Consider the following 26,580-nt stretch of genomic DNA (forward strand, 5'->3'; position numbering starts at 1 on the left):
ATAACTGTGAATTAGATGTATGTTCTTTGCACAGGTGAGAAGACAAACATAAAGTGTCTTTTCACACTGCATTTTAAATATCTAACCAACTATAATATCTATGAATTATTTATTAATACCTTCAGTTATATTACTCTCTCATCCACAAGATGAGATTCATAACAAGAAAAAACATTGTGAGAATAAATATTAAATTACACTTTTAAACGGTTAGAGTTAGGAAATATAAGAATCACCATTGACGGCGGGATCGTTGCAAAGCTTAGTGAACTCCACTGCTTTTCCTTAATTGGTCTTGCAAACATAATGACACAGTTGACACCGAACATCGCTGAGCTACAACCTGGAGGCTTTTTTGTTTGTTTTTATGAAAATGATTTTATGATCTATCTGTGTCTGAGGATCGTGGTGGGCCTATTACTGACAGCCAGCGATGTAGTTAGACAGGCTAATCACTGGTGTTTCCTTCAGCCATCTGCTCTGGTGGCGAGAAGACAACACACACACAAACACACACACATATAGAGCACACAGCAGCTGCAAAGTTGTCTCAGTGCATAATGAAGAGGTTCATCCAGATGAGTGGAGCAGAAAGAGGTAGAGGAGGAGAGTTTAAGATAGAGATAAATAGGGTAAACTCCAGAAAAGCTATTATTCATAGATACAAATAATGAACCAAAAAAAAACCCTTTTTTGCAGCTTACACACACACACACACACACACACACACACACACACACACACACACACACACACACACACACAGAAGGAGAGCTCATTACGGTATCGTACAATGATCAGATTGGTGCCAGTTTTAATAGGCTTACAGACACAGTCATTTTGAAAATGGATTACTTCAGTGCACCGACAGCCGTTTCAATATCTCCACTGCCTTTTAATGACCCGAAAAATTAACCGGCGGGCTACTCTGTATTCTGCTGCCTGTGATGCCTTTGCAGTTGTTTTGAGTGAGAGCAAAAGCTCATTGGAAATTCACACCTTTGGAATACGGTTCTGAGAAGAGGCAAGATGGCATTTGATCCCACGGGGGAGGCTGTGAATGTTTTTCTTTCCTGCTGATGAACACACATCGACAAGCACGCTCTCATGGATCGATTCTGTCAAAGGTTAAAGTTTTAGAAACTCAGTAATTATTATTATTTTTTCGCCTGCAAACACACATACAGACACAGACACACTATTTGTTAAAAGTTTTCAAAGTCTGATAATTTGGTTTCTATTTAACAGACTCCCTGTGAATTAACTATTTCAAATCATTAATACACTACCAACAAGATTAATCAATATCTTCTCAAGTCATTGTCGTAAAAAAAAGCTCTTTCTCTTCCCCAAGGTCGTGTTTCAAAGTTTAATCAAAGATTAAACTTTGAAACTGCTGCTTGGTTTCTTCTTATCAAGGCCTGGATGGTTTTTCAGCCTCTTACAAATATCAAACTCTGCTACAAGATTTCCTGCAGCTTGTTCATTTCTGTCTAAACTTGCTTACAAGTTCAGCATCCTAATAACTTTCTCTGTGTGAACACCCACACACACACTCACACATTTCTATTACTATACTTGAGAACTCTTATTAGCTACATGTAATCCATTAGTCTAATCTTTAACAGCATGTCAGCATGACATACTTCAGCCTTAAACTCAAATGGCTTGATAACAAAGTGAGCACCTGGTGGGAGTTAAATAGGTCCTCACATAGACAGAAATACGAGACGGCGCACACACACACTCTGCAGCCCCGGTAAAAAGCCTCAGAGGTCTAATTTTCAGACTTTATCGATCCAGCCACAAACCAATCTTTTTAGCAAGGCTCCACCAATATTGTGGCACTGATCAGATTTCTATTATCTGCTTAGTTTCCAATGCAATTTCTCACTATTTTGTTGAATAAATCTTGTCATCCACACGTAATGCATTGGCCTGAAATTAGCCCCTGAGTCAACAACTATCAGATGTGCTGTAGAGACGGGTTTCCTGTTTCTAAACAACCGAGGATGTCTGCGCAGCCAGGGGTAGAAGGCAGAATGGCGCAATGACAGCTTATTGCAGACATTTTCTGCTTTTAGAAATAACGGAAGTCAATGGAAATGCTTTTTTACGGATACATTTGTGTGGGATTTTTGCTTTTCTGCAACTCGCGTACAGGGTGCCGCGTGTTCAGAGACAACTGACAGCTGCGAGGAACTGCGACCAGGAGCAATCATAACTGGACCACACCAACAAGTTAGCTGCTGTGGAGAAAAAAGGCAGGATGACAGGATAACATAAGCAGGATGACAGGTTGTTGCTGTTGTCAGAGGCCTGCAGAGAAGAAGAAACTCTATACGGTACGGGTGCAAATGGAAAATCAAAATCACGCCTAGAAGAAGACATGTAGAAAAACACAGTGGCTGATCCTCAGTCAGTGTTTATGTACTACAAAAGTGCACACAGATATTGTTATACACCCTTTAAACTTCAAAGAATGGGACTCATGAGTGACTGAAGGGTTAATGTGGGATTGTTCTTCTGTTTGTCCTTCATGGAAACAAGCAGTGAAAAGTATCGGCTGCATGAACAGAAATTGGAACTTGCACTGACTGGCTTTATTGGCTCTTCAAGGATTGTTCTGGAAGAATCTGTCACGACCCGTTCATGGTTTTAGCTGTTTGTCCTTCGTGTTTTCCTCTCGTTTCAGGTACATTCACTTCCTCCCGTTGTGTCTCCAGCCCTTCCACCTGTGTCTCGTTACCTGCCTGCCCCGGTGCAGTTAGTCTGAGTCTCCCCTGTCCTCTGTGCCCGTTCGTCTTCGTTCCTTCTGACAAGCCTTCCAGCACTTTCCTAGCGTGTTATGTTCCTGAGTTTTTGATCCCTGTTGTTGCCTTCGACTCTGCCTCTGCCTTTGTCCCTCCTGGATTTGTCTGCCTTTACTCTGACTGCCTACCTGTGTACTGACCTGCAAGTAAAGACTTTTACTTTAACTGCCCGTTGTCTCGAGTCGTGCTTTTGAGTCCTCCCGCTTGTGGTTTCCCAGAATCAGACGAAGCCTGTTTCTGATGGATGGTAATGACGGACATTGCCTCTTTTGAATCTTTGTTCCCAAACCTAATAATCACCAGGATCAACTTTTATGAAGTCTGGTCTCATTTTTTATGTACATGAAGAAAGACATTTAGCTTCTTATGTAAATGTGATCTGTTTGGCTCCGTTTGTTACCTGTTTTTCATGGATTCACTGTAATATGTCGTCTGCATTATGCCAGTGTGCTGTCTGGTGTGTGTTCTCACGGATAAGGCTTATGCTCCGTCCTGACTGTCAAAGACTTTAAAGAATGTGTGTAAGTTGGTGGAGACACTCGTCACGTGTGGTTTTGTCCGGTGCAGGACCTTCAGGTGGACTTCTTTCCAGCGGGCACTTTCTGTGTACAGTAAAGCTGACGAGACACGAATGTGACCTGAGGTCGATAGCTGTGGTCATTTACTGCCATATGTGAAGAAGTGCTTAACTGAAAACTTGCCAATAAAATCCCCACTGTGATCTCTCCTCTCTCTCTCTCTCTCTCTCCCCTGCCCCCTCCCTCTCTCTCTCTCTGTCTGTCTCTGGTCCCCCCCGCCCCCTCTATCTTCTCTCTCGTCCTCCTCTCCATATCCTTCCAGGCTTCCCTCCCTCATCAAAGGTTGGCATCGCTGACATTCAACCGTTCATCATGTATTCAAAGCCATATCCATCCATCCTGTTGGACACACACTCACTCACTCACACACACTCACACTCACACACACACACTCACACACATTCTGTTGAGAAAGGAGAGGACTCAGAGGTGATCTAAAGGATTTGACGAATCAGAATAAAAGGCTCTGAATGGGGAATAAGAAGGACTGAGGGGAATAACTTTACAAAAGATACTCCCCATGAATAAAGAATAAAGAATGAAAAGTGATAAAGGCATGATAGAAGACCAGAGGAATATTTGAGCCTTTGATGTCGGCTGTGAAACGCATCCTGCTGCTTTTTCGCTCTGCATCCTCGGGCTGCTTATTGCTGATGCCTTAGATCTCTTAAACATGGTATCTTTTAGGCGTTCACCAATGACTTAAAGATCAACATTCCAGTCTGGGTGGTGGAAATAGGTTCGGTATTGTTTTAGCGTGTGCTAGATAGAGCCGGGGTTGTCACCGAGGCCTGAAATTTCATTAGGCTAATGCAAGGAGAGTTCGTTTATGCATGAATGTGCGTGACAATATCCATTTATAGCAAAGATGATGGATTTATCCATTATATACCAACATTCTCTAATCCGTGTATGATTACTGCAGCAGGTACAGGATAGATAATCATTTCCATTTCAGTTTATGTGCAGCTTAATATACGTATGTGCACCTCTGATTCTAAAATCCCAAATATCTTTAGTCTATAAAGTGATTAGTTCCCCTTGCTGATCCTATGCTGTGGAATGATATTCTGCTGCTATCTTGACTTATCCTAGTAAGGCCCCAAAATACCCCTGTTATCTGGAGACATGTTACACTGGAGTGGGTAAATTATGGCTTGCTAGAAGTCATTTTTCATTTCTGGTGATGTGAAATTCCTCCACAAATACGAGCAAACAAATTATCCGTTGATTTGCTCTGCCTTTAATATTTCAAAATAAGTCCATTGAAGCTAAATATCAGTTCACTGACGCTAACACATGCTTGGCTTTGATCTCGCTCGTGACTTAAAATGTGAGTTTTAGGACATGACTGCTCACATTTTACCAAATTTGCATCATACAGGCCAGATGAATAGTAGAGGATGATTCTGCGTCCCAGAAGAATAAAACTGGCCCACAGGCTTCACTTTGGGCAGTGCTGGCTGAGACTGAGGGCAATCTGCTCTGCCACAGGCTGAATACATTTACCTGCTTATCTTCCTGTCCCATCTGCCAAATTCATGCTGCGAATGTGAAAACTTTTCAGGAGGTTTTTCTCAAGCTTTGCGCCCAGTTTAAGCAGAAGTGGTCATACTCAGAATCAAGCTTTTCATTGTGAATAGCGTGAGCTCCTCTACCCTTCGTCGCAGTCTTGCCCATCTCAATTTGTTGTGTTTAAATAAATAAATAAAGACAGTGAAAGAGAAAAAAAAATGGACTAATACAACTCAATTTCTTTATCAGCACCTGCTGATTGTGCTATCTCCAGGAGAGAGGAAATGTGAAAGGCAAAGAGACAGGAGAGAAAAGGAAACGCCAACACAGCTCTTTCTGCAGCTGATGCTGTATTGCTGAGTATGACCCAGATAGGAAGTTGGATGTTTCAGACGTCAAGGCGCCGGTCAAAGCTATTAACTTTACTGACAATGGAGGCGAGGCCTGGAGTGTCCTCAGAAAGCTCTTCTAGATGGCGGGCTGAGTACGTAGTGGGGGTCTACTTCTGATTATGTGAGCCTCTTTATGGCAGCCGGGCTATAATGCACACAGCAGTGTATGAATTCTTTAATTTTGTCAAGCTGCAGAGCATTTCAAAGTGGCGAAAAATGGAAATACACAGTAACACTCCGTTGGCGTTTAAAGTGTTTTTCAGTGCCTCCATTAATGGGGCAATAAGTGAAGCCTTTACTGCCCTTAAAATTAAACGGCTTTAAATCTGCAGAAGGCTGATAGAGTTGTTGCTTGGCCTCAGTGACTCCAGGATTACTTTTCAGATTCAGCTACAGAGGCTGAAAAGTTTCACTCTAAAAGCAAAACAGCACACGACAAAGCAGCACTATTATAGCCTGCTGATATATTAGCTCTTTGTTGCATTTCCTTCTAGATCTCTGCTCTAATTAGCCAGCTAACTCATTATGGAAATGTGACTTTTTCATTTATGTAAATTACAGACCTGCATAGCTCACCATTACTGATGCCCCCTACGCGCAGAGATTCGCTGTAATGTCTCAAAATGACTCTACTCTATTAACTCCAAGTACAAACAGTGCAATTTTCCTCTTGACTTTGGAATGTTTAACCAATATTTTCACATAAACAGTGGCTCAAATGACCAACAGCGAATTACCAGCTGCAGCTATGCAGCTCTTTTTTACTGTAACTCTGCATAACATTTTAGCATCTTTTAACACATTGTTTTGGATTTTCTGGCCCACAGTTCTGCTCTTATCTGCAGATAAGGCTGCGTGCTGCAGCAGGGAGCCCATTTGCAGTAAAAAACCTGCAGAGGACCAAACAATAGAGAGACGTTTCAACTGGAACATTCACAATAAAAACTTTACACGGGCAATTTTCGAAACAACAAAATCAATCCATGCAGCTTTAATAACGATCTTCAGAATTTCAAAGTATTTTGAGGATAGATGTTTAAAACCAGGACGACATATGGAATGAATTCTTGCACAGCCTTTCTGTTGTGTAGAGATATCACTCACCCATCCTGCTAATATAATGCAACTTTATGGTATTGTTGCTTCCCCTAAATCCCTCATTTAAAATAACAAAGATTGCGAAGGAGTCCAATTAAATACTGCCGACAGCCTCTGCTACGATCTCTCCGCGTGAGCTGTATTTTCTTTTGGTTTTTCGTGCGTTTGAAGAGATAGAATCGAGCGGTGAAAATAGAATAGAGTAGAATGAGAGCCCACTGACCTGCGGTGTCATACCATGACAAAGGTACATGATGGGAACGTTGTCAGTGTCGGGCCCCTGGTCCAAACACAGGTTGTCTCTTAGACTGTTCTTTAGCTGGAAAAGACAAAACAGATGGATGTGAGATAAGAGGTACAGCAGATGAAAAAGAGGAGGAGGGAAAGTGAGTGTGAGAAGGGGATCTAATGTATCTCCATGTGTGATGAAAAGGAGGCGGCCGCAGTCAGGAAATTTCCGGCACCATTAAACAAATATGTCTTGTCACTTAAATGATATCAGGGGGAGTTTAATGTGAACACTGGAGCCAGAGAGAAACAGCTGGCGGCTAAAGACACACCTACCATCAACTTTAACCCCTGTCAGAGCAGTCAGAGCGAAAGGTTTCTTCTTGAAATATCATCATTTTTTAATTAATGTCAAACAAACAACAAAAAAAACAACAGATTATTATTATTTTAGGAAAGTAAATATATGAAAATATTAAAGATAGATCCAAAATACCCCCCTGGCAGTGTGTGATACTTTAAAATAGGACCCGTGGTGCTTTTGACTGGGGTCCCCCAGCTCTGCAGTACACTGGCATCTTTTAAAAGCACTAATTAAAACAGAAAATGATTATATGAAGTCGTCAGGAACAAACTGAGTGACAATGAGGGACGACAGAGCAAAGCACCTGAGAGAAACAACACTTTTAGTAGTAATGGTAGTTATAAAAAATCTGTCTGTGGCCTCTAGTCCTTTATACCAAGCAGGGCTAAACACAACCTCGACTCCAGCTCTGTAGTTTACTCACCGCAAAGACATGAAGAATGATATCACTCCTCTCATCTCACTCTCAGTTATGAGCATATTTAAAAACATGCTTTAATATTCCTTTAAGCCAATAACATTCGTATCTGGTTTCATTTATAGATGTGACTTCAGAGTCTTTTTAAATACTTAATGCAGAGGGCCTGCGTGTGTGTCTTTCTCTTTCTCCCCGCACCCCTCTCTCTGTCTCTACATTATTAATCACTCCATTATGACAGAGTGGAACACTACACAGCTATAGCTGTGTGGCTAAAGTGAATACAAATGGAGGCAGTGGAGGCTAATTACTGCTCACCAAGAGAAAGTCGTACAAACACTTTACACGACCCCTTCACCTTTGTTTGGCAGCTGCAGAGTAATATTTCAGAAGGGAAAAGCATCTGTGCTCTTTGGATCGCAGGTTACTCCTTTCATTTGGCCACGTTCCATAGAGAATTATAGGCTAATTGTACGGTATGTGTTTAATTAACACATCAATTTACCTCAGTTTGTCCTTGTCCCTTCAAACTTTTACAAGAAATGGTAACATAAGCATATTTCAAGGAAGCAATTCAGAAAAATGCCTCATCTGCTTCATTCTAGTGATGCTGCTTTATTCCCATAATTGATTTACAGTGAAACCTACAAAAGTCCAGGTTGTAATAAGCTGTAAGTCAAAGACTGACTCCATATGTGGCCATGTAATGTTGTAAAAAATTCATGTTGAGCTAGTGGTGGACAAAACTTGGAGAAATCTTTTCAACCTGAGATGAATGATGCATTCACAGACAGAGAGGGCCGAATAACAATCAGATTTAGGAACATTTAGGCACAGAAGCCTGTCAGTCTGTCCGGCCCACAGCAGCCTTCTCCATCAACGTCTCTGCCTGCAGCTTGTGTCCGGCAGTTTGAGGAGAAGGTCGGACGTCACAAGAGCTGCTTGAGGTGAATCTGAAGAAGCTTGCTATGAAAAAATGATGATGCACCGGTTCTCTGTGCTTTAGAAAAGGAAGAAACTGCACCACTTTTGTGAATCACTGCAATTTCCTTCTAGAGACTCTTTGGGAATAAGGCTGATATTTATAATCGGACCAAGTCACGGCTGGTTTAGAACAACGGTGAGAGTTGGCCCAGATGTTTTAACGTGTTATTACATCATCCTGCTCAGTTATTACCAGCTATTTCCAATGTTTCATTTGAACTTTTTATGTGTTCACATTTGCTTCGGCTCTGTATTGCAGATCAGCCAGTTTGGTTCTGACATTTAGAAGGTCCAATCAATCAATCTTTATTTATATAGCATCAATTCATAACAAACGTAATCTCAAGATGCCTTCCGTGAAAGAGCAGATCAAGACCAAACTCTTTAATTAGAGAGACCCAACTAAAATTAATTAAATTCAAAACGACGGATTCTGGAATTCCCACGTGAGCGAGCAACAGGTGACGATGACGAGGAAAAACTTCTCTTTAAGGGGAAGAAGGCTCAGACAGAACCTGGCTCAGAGGTGGGCGGTTTTCTGTCTGGGGCTGTGCTGGGTGTGGGTGGTGGGGGGGAGATGAGAGATGGTGAGTGATTGGGGAGGGAGGGATGGAGAGATGCGTAGTAAGAAGAATGATAATAGCAAGTATATTAATGATAATATGACTAATGATAATGAACAGTATAATAAATAATGGACTTGTCATATCAAGAAAAACTGGTTGCATGGAAATTTAAACCCTCAGTCCTAAAGAGTTGTATGGTTTCTTTTAGCTCAGTATTTTGGTTTTCGTATCCAGAACAGCAGGCAGCAGTAATTTACCTGCCCCGGCTCCATACGATGGACAGAAAAATGTTCTATCAGTTGCTTACTGCTGCCGGAAACAGTCTGATGAGAGCGAAAGCCAAACCATGAATCACTAGTCATTACTCGTGACCCCATTAACATCACAACTACTCCTTTCTCTCAGTGTGAAAATAAAAAGATGCATCTTTCATAGCAGCTCCAGTATAGTGATATCAGTGTGAGTGAATATCTGCTTCAAAGGTGCAGCTTCCTCACGTTCTGCTCCTTTACTTGCGCGGCGTTGAAAACATTCTGTGGTGGCCGTCTTAAGTCTGCCATTCAAGTGACCTTTAGAAAAGTGATGATTTGAATAGAAATGCCTGTTTGTCTATTCAAGCTCTGTGGTCTGAGCCTAGTCCTGCTTTACTATTCCTCATAAATGTTAGCAAAATCCAAACATTAATATCTAAAGATGAATAAAAAGGCTTATTGGCTGCATCCCTGCTGGGTCCCGACTTGTACTAAACTGGGTCCCGAAGGTGAAATGTTTGGAATTCATGATGAGTGAACGGGTGGGGAGACCTTCGTTTTCTACTAATCTCTTTTACATACAGCTCACAATCTTTGAATCTTTGCTTCTCCCTCTGCTGAACAGTGTCCAGTCATCCCACTCTCTGTTTAGATCACTGACTACACATCTACCGCAGTTCACCCTCTGCATCCCACCACTTCTCCTCTGTAGTCACATCACACACAATCATGTGTGTGTGTGTGTGTGTGTGTGTGTGGGGGGGGGGTTCTGCACAGCTTTTGATCCACTATTGAGGGCTGAGCTGAGCTTTTTGTTTCACAACATCTCACGTTGCCGTCACACTAAGAGTGGTACAAAAAATTTGATATTTTATTGATTCCCAGGGGGAATTTCCCCATTTCACCCAAGTCAGACTCAGTTACTCAGCAGCAGCCCTGGAGCTGGTAGGCTTTGGTGTCTTGGTGTGAATGCTGAACAAAACAAAGGCTTGAACCCACGCCTGTCAGTTAAAGGACACTCTAGGCAGGCTTCGGTGCCAAAACATCCAGGACCGAGGCTAGAAATTAAGCTACAAATTACTTTTGCCAAATAAGCTTTGAGGGAAATTAAATTGAACCTTGGATTATGTTACAACCACTAATTGAAAACACCCATCCAAGGAACATCCATGTTTGGAGGCCTGATCATTGGGAAAAACATTACAAATAAATGATTCATGGATTAATTATTAAATAGATTTATAAAATATGACAAATAAATAGATAAAGCTTTACAGACCCTTACAGAAAACTGGGTCGCTTTCTGTCTCTGTTGGGTGTAGATGGAAGGATGTGGATTTATATTATTGACAGTAGGAATATGACAACCCAAAGTCAGGCTGGTGGAAAAAATTCAAGTTCATGTCATGAGTGAAAGTGTTTCATTTAAACCAGCTTGAGAAATGTTCAAATAATACGTCCTCTTTGTTCAATATTTACCTTGTGTGAGCGGAGCGGCTCCTCCAGCTTTTGCTTTATGTTAAATAAGAGATGAGTGAATGAAGCATCCACAGATGGCATCAGACCAGAACACTTGTTGTACTCTCTCCAACTGCTGTCTCCTGCGAGAGTTTGTTTTTGTCAAATATGTAAACTTCGTATCTACATCTCTCAGATGACACCGTGGCAACGCTTTCATCTCGCGCTCAAAGCCGAGCCCCCGCACATGCTCAGTGGTGTCAACAAATAACTCCATCCGGCTCGCGCTGTGATTGAAGTGTTTATCGAACAACAAACACAAGAGGTGGCACAGGGGCTGTTTTCTGGGACTCAGCTGCTGCTGTTAATGTCTGAGCAGATCTGTACCGTCCCCCCCCCCGTCCCCCCATCAATTCATAACTTTTTCTCTCCTCAGACATGAAGCCATGCAGAGGCCAAAATCAGAGAGACAAAGACCTTTTTCCAACCTGAAGGAAATAGTTTCTATGTGAGGGTGATTTACATTCAAGCTCGCAGGAGACATAAAGTCTCACACCACATCTGCAAGTTCTGGGCTGAAAAGTTTAAAATGAAGCCGCAATCAAGAATCACAATCAGAAATGAAATGAATAAATTATTTGTACTTGGACTCAGCCAAGAAGAACTCATTTTTCCTCCTCTATCAGCGGGCGCAGTCAGAGCGGTGGGATAATTCTGCTCAGCTTTCAACAGATTACTGTCATTTTTCAATTATGCAAAATCCTCCCACAACCGTTAGCTGAAGAGAGGAATAGCCATGCAGAAATTAAGTGGCGTAAAAAGGTTCAACCTTTCAATACCCCGCTGCTGTGATTTGAAGTGCACTCTTACAGCAGCGAAGCATATATCCCATGTTGTGCGCGCAATTAGACTCACCGTTAATGGAAAAGTTTAAGTTTTACAGCCTGAATCAGTTGGAAAAGTTCAGTTTAAAAAGAAATGTGGTGTCAGGAGGAGGTGTTTATGCTGTTTCTGTGCTTATCGCACGAGTACAACTTTGCATATTTTGATTGGTTCCTATACATTTTCTGAACACACAAGAAAACGCTTGAAATAACACACAAACAAAATGAATTCTCCGCTCTCGGATCAAATGAGGTTGCAGCCTGTGAGTGAAGAATATTTTTTTAAAAAAGCAGAGAAGTAAGGGGAATGCAACCAACCTGAAAAATAGTAATTAGCCTTAGTGTTAATGGAAGTTAAAGTTCATTTTAATGGAAGGCTTTAGTCATAAGGTGGTGTTAATGCAATTTGTGTACTCTGTCAGTGCTGACTTTATTTTTAGTGGGTGTCTGTATGACTCATCTTTTGGTGGGGAACCAAGGACAACACAAAAAATGGTGACACAATGAAACATTTGAAATAAAATCCCTCATCATGCCTCACTTCCAAATTAAACTAATAGAAAGCCTGAGTGAAGAGGAAGCAACTACAGCTGAAGGACTTTTGGTTGTATCTCTGCATTGCAGTTTTTGGTTTGTAACCACAGACAATCCCAGAAATGTTCATCTTCCTAATCTTCTTAATCATTTCTTAAAGCTGCTCTTTTTTCATATTAACAATGGATCACATGACTATCTGTAATTTGAAAGGGGGTGCTTGTAGTCTGTGCTATGTCTGTGCTGTCTTTTAGCAAACTGGCAGCTGTTTTCAGTGGGGAAAAAGCTCAGATCTGTCCAGCAATAACCAGGAGACAGACACTGTTAGTGACTAGCTGGTAACACAGTGGAGCATTTAGCAGCTAAAGAGACAGATATTTCTTGCAGGAGCTGTTGGAGACCAAAAGATAAATAAAAGAAAAAAAGAAATGCTTCTGTTGCCTGGTGTCTACTGGGTGTGTGAACACTGCTAACAGGTTCCCATAAGTTCCCAAAAATTCCCAAGTGACCCAAAACTCTATTAATGCAGGTTTTAAATCAATTTCAACAAATAAAATGCCTCTAAAATCGCACTAAAATGAACAGGCAGAATCACAGTGTCAACCTGAAAGAGACTAATCGCAACATGACAGCAAAATGCAACACTTTTGCTCCTTTATCTCAATAAAAATGCCACAATGGCAGCACAAAGGCAGCGCAATTTTAAAATATTGTTTCCTTTTGGCTGAAATGTGACAAAAGAGAAGACGAATAAATAATATGTTCACAAATGTTTTAAAACTCCTCGCTGGTAAGCTGCCACAACAAAGGAGTATTCATTTTTAATAAAGCTAAAGGAGTGTCTTTTTTTCATAATGAATTCAAATACTCCTGAATACTTAATGCTCTGCTCTGAGGAGTTTCTGTATGTGTAGCCACCAGTGGGGACCAAGTGTGGAAGTTGATGGTGTAGTGTTTCTCAGACTGTGGGCTGGGTTCTCGACTTTATGGACTTGCCCTTGTGGGCTATATCGGATGAATAGCAGAGTACTTTAACTAACAAGCCCATTGTTCAACGTAATGATACATAAATTCACTCAAATCAAGGTTGCGGACTGGAAATGTTCAGGTACCCTGGGATCGAAGGGGAAAAAGAAGTGAACTCACCACTCCGTAAGCAACAGTGTCGCCGTAGGATCGGAGCTCGGGGTAGATGTTGGAGAGGAACCAGCTGAACGGTCGGCACTGCAGTCTGGATCTGAGGGCTTTTCTATCAGAAATGTCTCCGATGTCTATTCCTGAGTTCTAGAGGAGGGAAGAAACACCAACACATCTGAGTTTACATTTTGGGTATATCGCTCTAACCTCGAGCAACACAACAAGTACAATAAGCTGCAACTTTGTAATCTCCAGTGAAATCAAAAATAACGAGTGCAGAACCCCGGGCCTCAGGTCCACTTCAGCACCGCCGCGTCCACAGAATGACAATGAAAGAGATTGAAATAATAACTGAGCAAAAAAACAAACACAAATGTTTCTGGAACAATCAGAGGGAGGAAAGACGGGATGCCATTCAACGAAGAGAGAGGCTGAACTGAGGACGTTTTGGAGACTACAATGGAAAAGAAAATGAAACTGGAGAGAGATGTACAGTGTACAGTTGCATTTGAGGCACAGAGGAGTTTCAGGTGACATGAAACATCTTTGAACTCTGGACCTCAGGTTTTGGGCAAGTGCTGACAAATATAATCAGAAAAATGTATGAATAAATACATTACATACAATTGTATGAGTGAATCAACAAGATTCAAGATGTTTATTGTCGCTGCAGTTGTACCAGTACACTTGGCTGGGAGCTCCATTCCAGACAAATGTAGAAAAAAATATACACAGGAACAAAATAAAGATGTATGTGTATATATAGATCCTGTAAAGATAGAAAATACACTGACTAACAGACTGAAAGCGATAAAAGGAGCTCATATGTAGTCAATGACAAGGTGCTTATACAGTCTGGCATAATATTGCAAAGAGAAATAAACATTAATTGATGGTAAAGCTAGAACACAGACTGGAGGTCTCCCTCGCTCAGTGTGTATTGTATAGATGATGTGGACTGAGCTCATGTGTACATGTGGGAGTGACTTTGTGTTTTTTGTTCACAAGTCTTATGGCCTGAGGAAAGAAGCTGTTCCTCAGTCTGCCGGTGAGAGTCCTGTATCTCCTCCCTGAGGGCAGCAGTGAGAACAGGCTGTTGTGTGGGTGTGCTGGGTCTTTAATGACCCTCAGAGACTTGCTGAGGCATCGCTGGGTGTCTGCTTCCTGCAGCCTGAGGCCATACAGGTGCTGCTGGGCCTTTTTGACCACAGCGGTGGATGTTAACTCCCAAATATGTGAAGTTGTCCATCCCCTCCACCACTGTGCCACTGATGGTGACTGAGATATCGGTGTGAGACGCTGGTGGTGGATTTGGAGCAGAAGGGGACAGTCCGGAGGGAAAGGGAAAGGTTAGAACAGTCTGTGAACACTCCTGCCCAGCTGGTGAGCACAGACTTTCAGGATACAGAGTGTTTAAGCCGAAGCAAAATTCTAAATAGTTGTCAGTTTCAGTTTCTCAGATTTGATTATCTGCTGCTTCCCTCTCCATAAACCTGGTTTACCATTGGCTCACAACAGCACCCTTTTTTTCATAAAATAAAAAAAATTACAGATTGATAAAAAAAAAGACAAACTCATCAATAATGAAAGTAGTTGTTGTTGCTACGTAGGTAGCAGCAGCTGGGAGCTCTGTTTTTACAAGGTACAGCTCAGCTGTCGCACAGAATTAACCAGACATGGTTAACGGAGAAGAACTGGAGACATTCAGGATCAGAAGGAGGACCAGTAAAGAGAGAGATGCATGTAAAAAAGTACGCAGCAAAGAAGACGAAGAGAGCAAGAAAGCACAGATGAAGAGGAGAATTACATGAGCGAGCTGGCTGGCTCGTAGGAAAATGCAGTTGACAGCACAGCCGTAGCATCCAGTACAGAAGGTGCATACAGTAAGTGCTTAGATGAAATCCATAGCCTGTATCTGCAACGGAAGCTTTTTGTAGAGTGTAAATATTTCTGACCTGAGTTCTACTATCATAAAAGACGCTGTGACAGAATGCCTCAGGGATCTATGTGTGGAACACTGAAGATGAAGGGCCAAAAGCAACAGACTGAACCGATATCACTGTGCAATTTGGAAAAATGTTTCAATCACATCAAAAATATACAGATACTAGCTGTAAGCCTTCATGGAGCAGACTGGACTTTTCTTTTTAACACCTTAACACTTAAATAGGGCCTGATAAAGGGCCGCAAATAAACATGAATGCAGTCACGCCCACACACACACACACACACACACACACACACACGTGTACGCTCTGTTCACCTGTAGTGGAACATTCCAGGCCATGTAGACGTGATTTTTGTACTGGTCCATCCAGACCTCAGCCACCCTCAGAGCGTTACGACGCACATGGGCCGTCAGGTTCTCTGTGTAGGGTTTGTGGGCACGCTCGATGTGTGCGATCCTGGAACAGGGCAGGACCTCCACGCTGCCGCCACACTGCCACACCTGCGTTACACACACAGAAATACATACACACGTTAGCGACTGCATGGACTTCCAAAATAAAGGTATGGATATTTTCAGTGCCAGTTAAATCTCAGTGCACAGTGAGAATACACACCCAGGTGCCTGCAGTTTTTTTTTTTTTTTACAATTTTGCAGTTTGTTGCCAGTGAAGACTGTCAAGTCTGTCTACCCAGGGCGAACTAGCATCACGACAGGCCCATGAAATATGAAATAAATGTTACGATTTGGTTCACAATGAATGAAACATGAAAGCATGCAGACGTCTGGCATGCTTTGACAGTTATAACTATATTAGACCTAAGTTAGTTTTAGTTATACAATATTAAAGGTGCATAAGCATGTGTGTAACAGATAAACAAGCTCCACGTGTGGCCAAGAGGCGTCAGCAGGCATTAAGACCTTTAAATTATCTGAAATTTCAGCTGCTTTCATCTTTTGGCTGACATTTGGCTGCACCTGCATTCATTTCTAAGTCTTCAGCTGACAGTTCCACTGCTTTCAGAGATTACACTACACCTGGCACTTCCCGCTCAATTTATCACCCATTGGTGATTTCAACACCTTTCAGTACTTCAACTTCAATTTTTAAATTAGTTCAGCGCTTACACTTCTGCTGCATTCATTGCTTGCACTTCTAGTGAAACTTCAGCGCCTTTCAGCACCTCTTTAATAGCCATTTCAGCTTCTCTCACTAAAGCCACATTTCTACCGCAGGAGCTTTCCCCAGGACACGGAAACATTTCCACAGCAGGAACCAGGGTCTACATTAAGCTCCAGGTACATTATTAAAAGGTCCAGAACTTTGGGCTTGCTGTGCTGAGCTATTCTGATGGATACTCACAGCACTTTATCTCAGATGCCATTTTTACGTCACAGCCTCTTTCTTCTTCTCTTTGTCTGTCTTAAGAGCTGCAGGTCTGAGCCACACACACACACACACACATACACACACACACACATAAAGCAGAGCAGAGACCTCACATTGTGCAGAGGTGTGGACGTGTTTATTTGTGCTTTAGAACCTAACCACTGTGAAACAATCAAAAAATAAAGTTGTTTCTCTTGTTTACTGCATTGTTGTGACTAACACCGCTCCATCTCGTCATTCACTCTCTAGCTCGCTCCAGCACCGCTGCACTCTCACTTGCTCACTGATCTGGTCTTTGGACCGCAGTGGAAATGCAGACAACAACAGGCTGAAGGAACCTTTGATGGACCGTAGGGACTGGGACTGGGACTGGGACTGGGACTGGGACTGGGACTGGGACTGGGACTGGGACTTAGTACCTCGAGTACTTTAAATGGAATGCAGCTTCGGCCACTTCAACTTCTTTCATAGTTTCAGCTTGTTTACATGGAGCAGGTGTAAAAGTTGTCTAGAAACTTTCTCTTATTCAATGTTTAGTCAGCGGATGCTTCTGCCATGGTGACATATTGTCAATACATGATAGCACCTCTCAATATAATATAATATATATATATATATTATTTTGTTATTATACATATATTTGAATAGAAATGCCTGTTCTCTAAATTACAGCCCTGTAATGATCTGAAACATGAGCCCCTTCATTTTTTGTTTAACATTTTGTTGTTTACTGCATAATTCCATATGCGTTCCTTCATAATGTTGATGTCTTCAATATAAATCTACAGTGTGGAAAATAATAAAAAGAAACCATTGAATGAGAAGGTGTGTCCAAACTTTTGACTGGTACATTTTTTTTGTTTCCAGTACAGCGTTTAGTCAACTGATGCTTTCACCATGGTTACACAAATGTCAGACTTTAATGAAGTAAACCAATAGTGATTTCCACAATAGCACAGTTAAGATTCTTCGGCAGGCATCAGTTCAGCGTAAACAAGTGCTAGAGGAAGCTGATTTAAATAGAAACTCTATTCCCGTCTTGCACTTTGTTTGTGTGTTTGCGCTATAATCCCTCCTGCCGGCCAGCCTCCTTCCGTGTATCCTTCCAAAGCAAAAAAAAAAAAAGCTACTGCAGGACAACTATAAAACTGTAGCACTGGCCCGGTGCCCAGGCAGGAGCACAAACTAGAGCCAAATTCTGAGATAATACATGCTTCCCTCAGGAATACCTCAACGTTCTCTATAAAGGATTTACAACACGGGGTTAGAGTATAAGGAGCTATTCTTCAAGCATAACAATCTACGTCTGAGCGTGTGGGTGTGCAGAGCGAGATAGAGAATGAGACGAGGAGAGGAAATGCGGACAGTGAAGAGAAGGAGAAAAGAGGAGAGATTCAGAAAGAGCGTGGAACATAAAATAGAGTAGGTGAAGGGATAAAAGTGAAGGGAGATAAAGTACAGAGAGAAGATAAAGAAAATGAAATAGAACGGGAGACAGAATAACAGCTTCTCCTCGTCTTCCAGAATCATCCTTCCCAAAAGCCTTTTCTTTTTTTTTTTTGTTTTGTTATCTGCTCTCTAAATAAAAAGCCTTCTCCTGTTGGATAAAACAGGGTCATGTGCCAAGTATTACCCAGAAAACATTGTGGAAGATCATGGCGACGTTGAGCAGTTGCAGTTTATGTGTGTGCGTCGGCATCAAGTGTCTGGATTTTGTGTCTGATTTGTATGTGTGTCACCCAGACACAAGCGGGATGCATTTACATCCCTAATTGTGTCTCAGTCTGTCTCTTTTTCACGTTAACGCGGAACGAATCTCACTCGTGGTCTTGTGTTTTTAAAAGTTTTAATGAGAAAATGAGAGGCGAATGGCAACAACAAATGGAGTTGTGAATTATAAATGGCGCCGAGGACGACCGCCTGTTGTGATAAAAAAGACAATGAGCTCTAAATATGCACAATATTACGCCACGTCGCAGATGAAGCTTTCATAAAAGCAATCTTTATCACAATAGGAGTGTGCAGGCCAGAGATACGGAGCGCTTCTGCAGAGACTGGGAGAGAAAAAAAAATCACATTGCTGATAACAAAAGGCGCCTGTGTTTGGTACGAAGGAGATAGAAATAGAACAACCTGGCTGTTTTTTGACTCAAACCTTGCATTGAACTCAAGGCATGATGAATTAGTACGAGTAAGAGCAATGCCCTTGAGACACTTGTGAAGATCTGATTCTGTCAAAATATCACTGATGATTTACATAAGCATTGATCTGCTGAGGGCCCTTTTGCAGTGCAGTCTGCCACTGTAGCGAAAAATGGAAATATTGACTTTTTCGTGCCATTCTTGACGTGTTTATTGTCAAAATTATACGGTATGAAATAACTGACAACGATAATGTGTTTGTGTTGTCTGGGCGGGCTTGTTGGGGCTATATTTGATGTCAGGCTCTGACTTCAAATACCCCTGTGGCACTGGAAGCGTTTGCCGTAGAAAAGAAATGTCAGTACTCTGGCTGATGTTCTTGCTAACCTTTTGTTGCCTTTCAACTGCTAAAACATCCCCCCCCCCCCCCCCCCCCCCACACACACACACACACACAGAGAAACAGGGGTACATCTGTCCGGCTCTGGTCGCGACATGCGAACAACCGCACACTCAACGGTAGCTTTGAAGTGTCTCCACTGAAGCGGGTTCATTTCAGTTCAGTGTTTGTTCTCATAGCTGCAGACGGCAACTGACTTGCAGCCCCGTACGAGAGCCCCGGTCCTCTCCCAGAGCATTGGCTTACGTGCAATGTGGGCAGAGCTGTGAACAGCTGGAGGAAGCATCTGATGTGGGTCAGAAAAACACAGACTGCCGGGGTCACGGTGGCAATGGTGAGATCTCCTCCCGCAGAGAGGCCGGCTGTTCGTGGCCTCGCTGCTTATGCTTTGCTGAATAAGTCATCCAAGTCTCCTCTGTGCTAATGTCAACAGGTGTTCAAGCAATTTGTCTCTACAGTAGGGGCTTATCCGAACAAAATTATATTCCAGAAGAGCTCTATAATAGTGAATAACCTCTCTGGATGTTGGAGAAGTGTTCATGGTCAGTGCACGGCGAGGAGCTAAGGAGAAAGCCATTACTGGACTCATAATACTTGACTGTAGAGGTCTGACATTCAAGCCTCCTGTGGAGAAAGTCAAGGCTAAGACCTCACAGAAGCTTCTCATGTGCCGGAGAAAGACACATCGCTGACAATGACCCAAAATGTGTAGAAACAACAGGACATTTTAAGCCTTTGGCAGATTTAGTCATTTATATTCATGACATCATATCAAGTTTACGATAACTGGTCAAAGCCATTTTAATAGGAATATTCAGAGTGCCATAATTTGTATTATGAGTTTGAGCTGATGCTGAACCCAGCCAGCTCCTGCTGTCACTGCAATGACTGACCCAAAGTGATTCCTACTCACTAATCCTTCACTACAGTGTCACACTCACAGCTGTGGAGGGCAATCTGCACTAAGTAGGGTGGGTGGGGGCATAAATCACTGAGGAAACAACGGGACGCATTCGCCACTCTCCACCCCAAGCAGGAAACTTCCACCAGCAAGGACACTGATGGATGGCCTGTTTTTTTTAGCAGTTAAGTTATATTCCCAACTGTTCCAAGTGCATAAGGTTCCCTAGACACAATCAGCATTGTTTTTTATTTGATGCCTGAATATGGAATCAAATCAATCTGCACAATCTGAGTGCTTTTATTACTTTACTGTACAGTCTGTTGGTGTTGTAGTGTACCTTGAATAAACATTAGACATCAGCGAAGCTTCTATGCAGTGTTGCCATCAATTTTCAATAGAAGTAGTAGCCTTGATGCCCCTAGATCACATCATGTCCTAAACTGTAATAAGTAATTAATGAACTATTTACAGTTTTTTTATGTAGCATGAACCGTACTCTGCCTCTGAAACCTTTAATGAAGGCCGTTGTAAAGCATAGACTGTGGAAGTGAAGTATCAGGAATGAGCGGATCGAGACCCTGCTCTTGTAAACTTTTGTATTTTGAGAAAAAATGAACTTATACAGTCACGTTGGACCATTCAGAAGAAAAACAACAAGAGAAGGAGTCTCCTTCCTGGTCACATTCACAGACATTCAGGTTTCTGTCTGGCTGGTGATCACTGAGCGAACACAGTCAGCCCAGAGAGCCACATCCACATGAAAGCACATCCACTGACTCTTTTAAAAAGGGAGTTGAGGGGTGCCAGAAAGTTGCTAGACCCATTAAAAAACTCTAAAAGAATCTTAAAAGATGCCAAATGTTGAGAAAAAGTCACTAAATCGACAACACTATTCAATGCCTTCGCTCCAAACTGTCACACCCCCACGGCTCCTGACGATATAGTTAATAAGCTCGCACACAGGCTCGGAGCACGTTCAGTGCTAACGGCCACTCCCAAAGCAGAAGCAGAAGATTTGACAGTCACTGCGGTTGTACAAGTACACTCGTGTGAAATTCTTTCAACAGCAGAATATACAGGCAATGAGGTATAACAGCAATACTTTATTGCTGTATAGAAGCTTTATTCGGCATAGAAGCGATAAATAAACAGCAATAAAAGGTCCCTATACAGTCATTAGTCAAGTGTTGCACAGATGGGTCAGATACTGACATTGATGAATATACTGAAGCACTGAAGCCTCCTAACTGTCATGTTTGCTGCATCTCAGACACAGACTGGAGGTCTGCCTGGATGAACGGATATTGAATAGGTGATCTAGGAGATGATTAGGATGCTCTTCATGCAGCAAGGCTGATTGTAAGGGTGGGGATGAGGTTAGTTTGACTTTAATGCAGAAGACCAGAGTTTGTGTCAAGTCACAGATCTGCAGTTAATGTGTACCTTTATATTAACCATGATCATGATCTGTCCCCAACCTTATGTGCTTTAGTTGTCTGATCTTACAAACACCTTAACCAGACTTCATTTGCCATAACCACAATCTCAACACTGAATCATCCGGTGTCGATGTTTTTCTCTTAATAAAACGTTGAAGCAGGACAAAAGTTACGTTTGAAATCGGGATGACCTTTTGAAGGCGGAGTGGACATGGCGATCTGTTCATGTCAGACGGGCAGTGTACATGTGCAGTTCCTCTAATGGCCACAAGATTTTGGCCACAAGACACATCTGGCTGTACTGAAGTCAGGGGAAGTTTCACCTCGAACATCATTTCATCAGTGAATGTTTCCCCCATAAATAAGTATTTAAATATGTAATAGCTCCATTTTCAGAATCATTACTAATGTGATATTTGGAGGGTTTGGGTTTTGGGTTTGGCCTGAATAGCAAGCTCTAGTATTTGATGCCAGCTTATGCAACCTTAGCTCAATAAAAGCTTCACCCTCCTCAGCCTAAATTTCGATCCACTGGTTCGATGCACGTCTCCTTCATATTTTTCTACAGTTTATGGAAAGCTATCAGTGTGAATTTGTTTCACTGGAGAGGATAAGAAGAATGGACAGTGGTGTGTGGCAGCAACAGTCATCAACACCTCACAACTGGACACAATAAGAAGAAGTTAATGGTAGTGTGGCTGCATTGCAGTATGTGTTTTTCTCTCAGAAGCCACAGCACAATAATCACCCCAGCTATCTTCTTTTCAGGCTCTCCTATCATCAATTGTCCACAGCCGTCCACTAAATCTGAGCTCGACATGGTCAAGCCTGAGAGAATTATAAATTTTTCATTGTGTGATTTGTTCTTAACCCAGTGGCTCTGCTCGGCATCAGTCAGGCCTGGGCTCACGCTCAAACCTGTACCTCACTGACACTACACTGTAAATCACTCTGCATTTAGCCTGAGTCAACTGTTTCCAATGGTCGTCTCCCGTGTCCATTCAAGTCCCAAAGCTGCTTCGACAGTTTTGTCCTCTCACCACTGATTTGCAGCCCCAAGAGAACGGTGCTTTTGCAAAGCCCTCTCTCTCTCTCTGGAGATCAGATTAGAGGTTAAATCCCCGCAGTAACAGTTCACGTTATAACTGTAGTTAAGGATGTGGAAAATGGTGTAAAATATGTTAGAAACTGCAACAAAATTTGAATAATAGAAAAAGGACATTAATCATAGTACGATAAATGTCAGGTAATGTCACCGCATTTTCTAGGGCAAAAAACTTTTTGTCTTTTATTTTGTAATTTCACGACATTACGTCACAATGTGATCCGGCAATTACATTATTAGTAATCTGCTCAGTTTGCTGGAGTCAGACTGGATGAGTAATGTGAATGATGGTGAAAAGGCCCCATTCTGTCAAAGGAGAGGTCACTCATCCCCTTCTGTATGCTCGACATGTCCGCTATTCTAGATATTTCAATTTGGAGGGTGACAACAGCAGATGCCTCTACAAATTACACAGTGTAACAGATATTTTTGGTACATGGAGGGCCAAATGCATGGTGTTGGCATGAGCTGACTCACCCTGATGCCGAGCTCCACGTTTTCTCCACCGTAAATTTCCATGCCCTCGTCTAGCAGGCCAATCTCTTCAAAGTACTTCCTGTCGACCACAAAGCAGCCAATCAGAGCAGGACTCCTACAATAAAGGGTGAAGGGAGGAAAGAAGGAGGTCAGAGAAAAGAAAGCTGAAAACAACGTTGGTGCCCATATGATGATCTACATATAGTTACTTACAAATGATCTAGCTGTGTTGCCTTCCCCTTAAACAACAAATTCAGGCCTCACACAACAAATTCAGGGCATTTTGAGGAAATCTGATGAAAGGGGGAGGGGGCAAGATCTTTCATCGACATCAAACTGAATCAACAGGAGTGAAAAATAACTCGTATTAGTATTCATGCTGTCAGTCCCACACATCTCTTCTTATCAAAATGAAATACAGCACCGCTGGAAAACAGCTTGTTTGGGTGAGGCTCTCTTCCCTGTGGATACACAGTTTGGCGAACAGCCAGAAACTCTGAAACCCAAAATGCTAATAGAAACGAGGCTCTCCCACTGAACTGCTTCCAGACAACTTCCCGATGAAATCACAATTGATAAATTAAAAACCTGATCATCGCTGCATTTCATACTGTTCAATCTTAACAATATCATCTTTATAGTGCAGTGTTAGCAGCTTCAGGTTCACCAGCACACGTCATGTACAATAAAGAATTTATTACCATTTGGTTTTTACTGATTGTAGCTATGAAGTAGTGGTATTGACCTACACTTAGCCAAGAGGCTACAGTTATTTAATGTTTGTAAGTGGCTAGCAACCATAGACTGTATTTACTGCAAAGGTGGATGTGGGTGGATGTGGCCACAGTGACGTCACCCATCCGTTTATCGACTACTGTTTTGAAGTTTTGGCATTTTGCGCATCGCCATCTTGGTTTCGGAACCAGAAGTGACGTTGCATCCGTGAATACACCCGGGAAGACGCCTGCATCTGATTGCTTAGGTTTTGGCATGACCTGCCTCTGATTGGTTAGTCACAAGGTGGTCCTGCCCTAAAGCACATCCTGCTTTATGGTCTATTTCACTCTAAATGAGACCATCATTTACAAAACAAACATCATGCTGCATTGAAGACGACTTAAAACTAGCGAATGAGGCCATACATTTATCAGGAAAGTGTTTAATGAGGTAATAAATCAAGTGAGAAGTCGGCTCATTTTCTCATTGACTTCCATACAATCTGACCTCTCCCCCTGCTGGCCGTCAGAAAGAATCCAGGTTTAAGGCACTTCCACATCGGCTTCATTTTTCTGACCCGAAAGCCACGTCTATTTCTTTATAAAGTCTATGCTGGTAACATTATGTAAGCATCATTGGTTAGCTTGAGGCTAGTTAGCAAATTAAATGTTATTTTTACCAAGTAATGCAGCAGCACATCTCATCCCCAAAGTGAAATAACAGTGTCAACACTCTACCCAAAATGATAAAATATTTGCCTTGGGCAAAACTGGTGTTTAAATCACATATTTCCAGACATTCAGAGTGTGACTAAAAGGCTTATGGACACCTGCTATTTTTTGCACACAGGTGTGTAGGAGGCAATGTCCGTAGACTGGAGAGGAAACAGCTCCCACACAAAAGGCTTTACCTGATGAAGGTGTAGGGCCCGAAACACTGTATCTCTATACATATATATTTAGAAAAGGAAAGTGTGTGGTGCACATCTGACCATGTTCTAGACCAGGTTGTCACGCTTATGTATGACAAAAACCTACTGTAGTACTATTAAGATATGTTAGCTATAGTGAGCTTTGAGTATGAGGAACTGCAAGGCCAGATGAACCCGTTAGGGAGCCCAGAGGAAAAAACAGGGCCCCCACTGACCACCCTCTGTGTTTGTGTATGCGCCCGTGACCTCTGATGCAAGAATATTATCAGGCCTTAGAAATAAGCTTCATGTAAACACAACATCATGTAAAATAATTAAGGTCTTAACACTAGATTAGGACACAGGGCACCTCTAAAAGACACATAGAGAGAATAGCCGATGATATAGGACTAAATAACACTTTCTCAGTTAATCAGGAAATGAAAAATGAAATGAAATGACTTCAGAAATGAGCCATTCTTTTTGAGGAAACTGCCTTGACAATCATTAAACAATGACAGTACTCTAAAGGGGTGACTGTGAGCAAAGCCAGTGACAAATTGCACCTGAGAAAAAGTACTTAGAAGATAAAGAAATAAATAATTGCGAGAATTCATCTTCCTCCATTACAATATCGAGCAGGATGCGTCCTCTTGTCTTTCTCCTAATCTATAAGCGCTGCATCATTGATTCTCTTGCCATGAACCACAGCAACAGACGTATTATCCTCTTGCAGATATTGGTGAGTGGGCAGTTTTGCTCTTGTTGCTGGGTTGTTTCTCTGCTGCGTGTCTCAGCAATCTTTATGTGTCATATTGGCAGTGTTTTCCTGGCCAACACTGTAGAAGACCTGGATCATTGTGCAGTGACTGCACACCCTGCAGGTCGCTTCAAATGTGCTGTAATAGCGGTGGCAAAAGTGACCTGCTATCCTTTTTGAATCCACGTAAATGCCCGTTGCTTCGGATGAGACTCCCGTTTTTATGCATTACACTTAATGTGCTTTTCGCTGCATCCCCCAGGTTTTATATGGGTTCGAATACTGACACTGCAGTTACCAGAATTTACATACATAATAATTATTCATGGGGATTAGTGTTCAAGAAATTATAATGTAAAAATAATGAGCTTAGTACATGATCTTATCAAATATACTTCAATATGCTTCAAGTCAAATTATTAATAATTAATACTACTCTGGCAGATTACTCTGCCGGTGTCTCACTTCTTTCACTATAACAAGACATTTTCTTCAATGACACAAAACTGTCACAGAAAAAGCCCCAAAACTGTCAGAACAGCTTTCTCTTGTTAGGCTCCAAACAAAGTCGTCTCCTCCTGTATTTACAGTACCTGATAGGGGCTGTGTGGTTGCGCTGTGTCCACCAGGACTTGGGTGGGTTGAGGTATCGACACCACAGCTCCCAGTCAAAGCCCTGAGCGGACAGCGGGTACTCCTCGATCTCAAAGGTGTCATACTTGATGTTGTCAAAAGAGGGAGACACCACCCGGGTCCTGTCCTCTTTTATTCGCTGCAGAATAGGTTCTGCCCTGTGGGAGGACAGAGCACACACAGAATGTGTTTAAGAGACGTCGACAAATGAATCCATGAGTCAGTGGTACATTGTTGGCTCCGGGACTCCAGAATACACCATGACAAGTCATCATTATGACATCCGAACAAAAATGTGAAAATGAAAACCGAAATGAAAGTATTTTTGCAATAGCTGCAGGCAAGTCTGGCAGTTTGATTTTCAAAAACTTACACGTAATATGACACAAAAATAATATGCAACCTACCAAGACATATTTCCAGAAATAAGCAGAGACCTGGAAATATCCGTTGATATCCATTAAAAAAGACTACATCTCAAATTTCTCCTTTATTAAGGCCCCTGAAAACTTCAAATCATTAGTAATAATCTTAA

The 26,580-nt window shown here is 42.0% G+C and overlaps 1 protein-coding gene across 1 annotated transcript in view; it reads right to left on the minus strand.

The window, feature by feature from the left end:
• Positions 1–26,580, minus strand: part of LOC139202031 (polypeptide N-acetylgalactosaminyltransferase 18-like) — a 133,283-nt gene that overhangs the window by 16,355 nt on the left and 90,348 nt on the right. The window contains exons 5-9 of the mRNA XM_070831493.1: positions 26,006–26,203; positions 23,026–23,140; positions 15,484–15,669; positions 13,230–13,367; positions 6,620–6,715 (exon numbers count right to left, since the gene is read on the minus strand). Coding sequence (XP_070687594.1) covers positions 6,620–6,715; positions 13,230–13,367; positions 15,484–15,669; positions 23,026–23,140; positions 26,006–26,203 — 733 coding nt within the window. The remainder of the gene's footprint in view (positions 1–6,619; positions 6,716–13,229; positions 13,368–15,483; positions 15,670–23,025; positions 23,141–26,005; positions 26,204–26,580) is intronic.

This window comes from Pempheris klunzingeri, chromosome 5 (genome assembly GCF_042242105.1).
Source record: "Pempheris klunzingeri isolate RE-2024b chromosome 5, fPemKlu1.hap1, whole genome shotgun sequence".
Lineage (NCBI taxonomy): Eukaryota > Metazoa > Chordata > Actinopteri > Acropomatiformes > Pempheridae > Pempheris > Pempheris klunzingeri.